Raw genomic sequence first — 6,000 nt, 5'->3', positions numbered from 1 at the left:
TCTGGGTTCATTGACTTAGAGGCCAATTTGCCTTTGCACTTAGAGAGCTAACAAAATAAATCCATCCATTTTTTAGTTGCAAAAAATGATGCACGCAAGCAAGTATATGCTAAACAAATGACGTTACTTCAAATTGTTGAACTGCAATTCCTAATAAATAACAGGCGCTTATTTATTTTGTTCTGGTCTGGCGCTCGTGTCCGTGGAAAACCAGCTGACTGGAACGCCGGCAAGAGAAACAGGACAGGGGGTGGTGGCCTATTGCGCGCCCCTGCCAGACGTGTATCCATGTATATCTGAGTGAATATATCGGTTTGAATTGGCTCTGTGTGTTTGTTACAGCAGGGAGAGGAGAGAGTAAAGTCTCAGCACAGGCGGCGTCGGCAGCAGCAGCAGCAGCAGCAACAGTGCATCTGTGTGTCTTAACATCGCGCATATCTTGTGCTGGCGCTCCAGCAACAAAACATTCAGATTGAGATTTTGCACCGGGAATAGTGACGAGCCTGTTGTCTATAAGCACAGGAAGAAGAGCGAAGGCTTGCTTTTTGGGGGGGTGTTTTAAAGAAAATACACTGGCTATAAGTATATATTTATTTTTTTCACAGTTTGTTGAATTTTTAATTGAAAAATGGCGATCCGTGCTCAATCCTGCAGCCTCTTATGCTTCGTCTCAATTCAAACAGTCCTCATTTTCAGCATGTCAGCTCCCGGGACGAATGGCTTCTTATTTCCCCAGCATTACACGTAAGTAAACCCCCGAAACAGGAGTGCCGATGGCTTGGCAGGGCGCAGGGGGAACAACAACTAGGACAGGTGACTCGAACTGCGCTGATTTTTAGATCTGGTGACGGGAAGCAGAGCGCTATCGCTGCTGCTGTTGAAACTAGGACCACAATTAAGATCCTTAAAATCCTTGATTATTTCTAATTAGGTATTGGTTTCTCCAAGTGATTGATTATTATTAGTGTTATTAATATTACTGTAATGCTGTATCCCAGTGTGCAGTGGCTCAATTTCCATGCGTGGCACACAGGTGTTTTACAAGCATTGCTGTTTGGAGCAGAAGCTTTTAAATATCGCACATAACAGATGGGAAAGGTGCCGGTTATGTTTATTTACTCAAATGCAGCCAGCTTTTTATTACCATTTTTTAAAGGACGTCAATAATGTTTTGTGTGTGTGTGTGTGTACGTTTTAAGGATAATGTCTGTACCTTATTTGGTTAGTCTTTTTGGCTTCTAGTAGCTGATGAGTCACATGATCTATACATTCTATTCTGCAATGGGTAAAACTGGCTTAAGCCCTTCGTTTTCTTTTAAAACCAAAACCGGCAGCTATGTTTTAGCAGCTGCTTGTTTTCATCGAAATATTTTATGATCTGGAAACACACGGCGGAGTAGTAGCAGGCTATGTTTGGAAATGTGCAGCAGGCGAGGGGATTAGGATCAGAGCTACGGCATTTTGAACTGGGCTGCATTTTAAACGAAATCTTCTTTTGCATTCCTTGGCATAACTTTGCTTTTAGTAGCGCCACTGCGGAACCGGCACGGCCACTACATATTTATACACTCGCCTTATTAAATATGAAATGGCTTTTGTGTTGAGTTTTCCGTTTTTCATTCGGAGTTGATAAGAGTTCCTCTTCCGCTGAAAGCATGCTAGCTTAATGGTAACATTATTATTATTATTATTATTATTATTATTATTATTATTATTATTATTATTATTATTAATAACAGATTCAGAACTGTCTGCAAAGGGGTGTCCCCTACTCTTTTTGCTTGTGCAACACTATTGACGGAATACCCCATGGTCTGTGTATAGCCCCTGTGTATTTGTAAGCAGGATTGTCCCTTTTTTGTTTAACAGATACAACAAGTACGTACTAGCTTCTATATCCTGGAAGGAAGATATATATATATATATATATATATATATATATATATATATATATATATATATATTATATACGATCTTATATTAAAATCAAAAAAGAATACTCACTAACATCATTTGAATTGATACTTCACAACACAAAAACATATATTTTTTATTGTATTTAATACACGACAGACTGGGCCATGCTCTTTCATATCTTCATATCTAATCTATCATCTATCTATCTATCTATCTATCTATCTATATCTATATTATATATATATATATATATATATATATATATATATATATATATATATATATATATATATATATATCAATTCAGTTATACAATTAATACATGTAACATTGAGTGTTAATTAATAATTAATACTTCACAACACGTAACACAAAAACATATATTTATTTTTTCCACTGATTCAAAATACAGATTGCACATCCAGCTCGGCTCTCTGACACTCAGCTGTGCGGAGTTGCATTGCAATGATATATAGAGATCTGCAATGCAATTCGTGCGTGTACCGGTGTTATGATAAGGATCGTTGTCTGTGGGGTGTTTTAACTCGAGCTGAAGTGCATTCTCTGTGATCTGTGCCGTCGACAGAGCTTGTACAGTGTCTATGCATTTTAAAGACAGTGTATGTTCTAGCAGATTCCTAGTTAGAAAAAGAAGATTGCATTTGCTTCACAGCGCAGTAACATGTGGCAGATCCAGACTCGGACAAAATGACACATACTGGTTGATGTTAAACGCACCGCTGTCCTTGGTCCTGACTGCTCACGCACCCAAGAGATTTCGTAATAATGTAGCGGTATGAAAATATATTTATATAATAATATGAATATAACATTGTCAGCATACTATTATTTGTAGTTGTTTATTAAAACATGAAATATGGATTTTTTTTTTATTTATTTATTTATTTTTTGCTGCACAAACTGCTGCTACCCGTCACTGCGTGCTTTACCTGGTTATTATGAAGAATAGTATTGGAGCAGACATTTTACCTATATAGCATTGAAACGCATGCATTTGCAAAATAATCAATACCGGTTGTAAGAACTTCAGTGTGGTATTTACTGTTTATTTTGTATATGTGGTATTTCACTGTTTATATTCTATTAATAAATAATCCAGTTTTATTATTAGTTATTATTATTATTATTATTATTATTATTAGATTACTTATTATTATTATTATTATTTAATACCTAATATTAATATATACATATGACATGCTACATACATACAGACATACATCATAGGTTATATAATACATATATTTATATAATGTATCGGGAATATGAGGCACCCAAAAACCGAACTTCCTTCCTTTCCAGATACTAAGACTGCCTCAGCCGTAATGAATAAATAATCCTGACCTGTGCGTGTTACAGCAAAGCCGCAGCAATGGTAATGATATTTTGCGTATACCTCTCAGCGGTTGTAAACATTCAAGTGTGCAATATTCTCTCTCTCTCTGAAAAGGGATTGTGATTATAACATGATTAAAACATCAAGAGAAACATTGAAGAAGACTGAAGAGCATTGCGAGCTTCCTGGATATATTGAGTACATTCTAATAAAGGGATACCTGCAGTAAAATAATAATAATAATAATAATAACTAATAATAATAATAATAATATAATAATAATAATAATAATAATAAAATTGGCATAATTTACCCTGTTCATCAAGAGTAGGCCAATAGGGGAGGCGGTTACATCGCTAGCAGGTTTAGTGAGACGTGTTTCAATCAGTTTCAGAGGAGCAGGACTGAGTCCAGGAATAACCTTGGGTTTGGAAGCATGCTCCACAATGGGACGATGAAGGAGAACAATGCCTCTAGCTGAATTGGGAATTATGGGTGATGCTTGTACTCAGTTACAGACATATAAATAGAATAAATAGCACTCTGTTATTGTCAACATTCAAGCAGCAGTACTTGGAACTGCTCAGAAAGACTGTAAACATAGCCTTCTATATTTTTTACTAGTCCTCAACTATGCCCATTGGATCAAGGTTAAAAGTAAGCCTAATCAGTGAATTGCAAAGTAAAAGCCATGCCCTTGTTTTGAAATGCAGAATGTTTTACACAAACCCTAAAGAATACCTGATTAGTCCTTAGTGGTGAGATGGTCATCTTTATTGCTCTTTTAAAAACTATCGTCTTTACGGCTTTCTTTTATGCTGACATTTCGGGTTTACAGCATTATGAAATCTAGCAGTGCTCTTCAATTAAGAGTGAGTACAGCGACACTCAAAAGGCATGAGAGGATTGTTGTTGCAGGAGCAGACTGGTCTGTAGAGCAGATTGGAGTTGTGAGCACAATGGATTAGCCTCTCCTGTACTGTGTGTGCTATGATTGTTAACATTGCATTCTCCTGAGGTTAATCAAATTCCAGTATGATTCCTTGTTGCTGACAGCTGCTATATTTATGGGAAAAAAGCAGCAAAACAATAATTCCCATGACAATTCTGCTTTATTTAGCATGGATGCCCTTTCTGTTCAGCTTCCAGTGCTCTGTTCTGAAAAGTTAAGTGCCATTGGAAAACCAGCCTGGTATCCTAATATAGCCATGGGCATGTCACAATAAATCACAATACGATTGACACCAAGCAAAGGTTCAAACATCTGCACCAGAGAAGCTGGAATATATTACGTTCATAAGATAGCTATACCATTGGTATGAAATGTTACCACTGTGTTCCATTCTACCAATGGAAGCTTATGCCTGCCTCATGCACTTGTGTTACCATTAGTACAAAATGGTTGCCACCATGCAGTGTCACATAAGCATACATCTGCATGTAGCGCCCTTCTTCACATTTACTAAGCATATTGTTTTATTTATGGCTTACTGTACAGTTGTGGAAATGCATCAGCATATACTTGGGTATTCACAAAGGAAACGAAGTTACTCCTTTGGTTTCGTATATTAGCCCATGCACCTGTGTCTAAGTATAAGCCCCCTATGGTTGAAGATGAACGCAAATGCAAGGTGTGGGTGCTGTCATGGTTATGAACTTCCATTACTTTACAACAGCATTGTATGTTATGTTAGTAACATTTATAAGAGACCGTGTTAAAGCCTAATAATTGTATTTCTAATAATGATTTACTTTCTTCTTCCTATAACTCTTTTGTAAAATAATTACGCATACAAGCCCATTTGCTGATCTTGCATGATCTTTGCATGGTTATATGGTACAAAGGGTGGGACTTTGCTGGCTTGCTTTATTTTGTGTTTTGGTTTGGGAAGAGGAATTTTCCACTAGTTTTCCTGGCACGAAGTGAAGCATCCTCTGATGTGAGCGTGGAACGATGAGAAATAATAAAGACTTTGCCAAGTCTTTCACAGCTCATTGGACAAGGAGTCATAATCACAGGGCAGAAAGAAGACTGGGCAGAGAGCGCCACCAGCAAGGAGGTTCAGGACCCAGAAGTGGCTCCTCTAGGGACAGTTTTGAGTAGCAAGAAGAGTGGGGAGGGTGGGGGGAAGACATGTTTAAAGGATCACTTCAGATAAATCTCCACATTTAGTGCACCCTTGCATTTTTTAATTGAGTGCAAAGCGTGCATTTTTGTGTAAAAACTAGAAGAGACTGATAAGCAGCACATTTTGCTCGGGGGTGTAGGTTTTGTCACTGGCAGTTAACATCACCGTGTTCTGCTAAGTGACCTTTTCCAAGTCAGCATTCTTTCAGTGCTGCTTTAAACACGTCTTAAAAAAATGTTCAGAAAAGATTTTTTCTGGAAGAGACAGAGTTTTCTTATGTTAACCCATGTTATCAATTGGATAGTTAATTGCAAAACTGCTTAACAGAATGTGGCAATGTTGCCCACCCCTGTGTGTATTTCAGTGTTTATATGTTGCGTGTTTTGTGTTAATGTTGGTGTACAGTCATTGGTACACGGGATATAAATGGGTCTGTGGAACACAAGTTGTTTAAAATGTATATTTGTATTTAGGCACGAGGATTGCACAGTGCTTCACGTGCAGGTAAAATGTAATAATATGTGAGCACAGGGAATTGCACTTTATTAATTCATGTGCAGTTGTACTGAGAATCCAATTGAATGATTGATTAGCAAT

The 6,000-nt window shown here is 37.3% G+C and overlaps 1 protein-coding gene across 1 annotated transcript in view; it reads left to right on the top strand.

Annotated features, from left to right (window-relative positions):
* The first annotated feature begins 273 nt into the window (after window positions 1-273).
* Window positions 274-6,000, top strand: part of LOC121298155 (voltage-dependent calcium channel subunit alpha-2/delta-2-like) — a 208,196-nt gene continuing 202,469 nt past the window's right edge. Inside the window, exon 1 of the mRNA XM_041225052.1 lies at window positions 274-744. Within this exon, the coding sequence (XP_041080986.1) occupies window positions 629-744 (116 nt within the window). The 5' untranslated portion in view covers window positions 274-628. The remainder of the gene's footprint in view (window positions 745-6,000) is intronic.

The sequence above is a fragment of the Polyodon spathula genome, chromosome 23 (assembly GCF_017654505.1).
Source record: "Polyodon spathula isolate WHYD16114869_AA chromosome 23, ASM1765450v1, whole genome shotgun sequence".
Classification (NCBI taxonomy): Eukaryota; Metazoa; Chordata; class Actinopteri; order Acipenseriformes; family Polyodontidae; genus Polyodon; species Polyodon spathula.
Note: the sequence above shows the minus strand (reverse complement) of the source record. Positions and strands in the feature narration are given on the sequence as shown.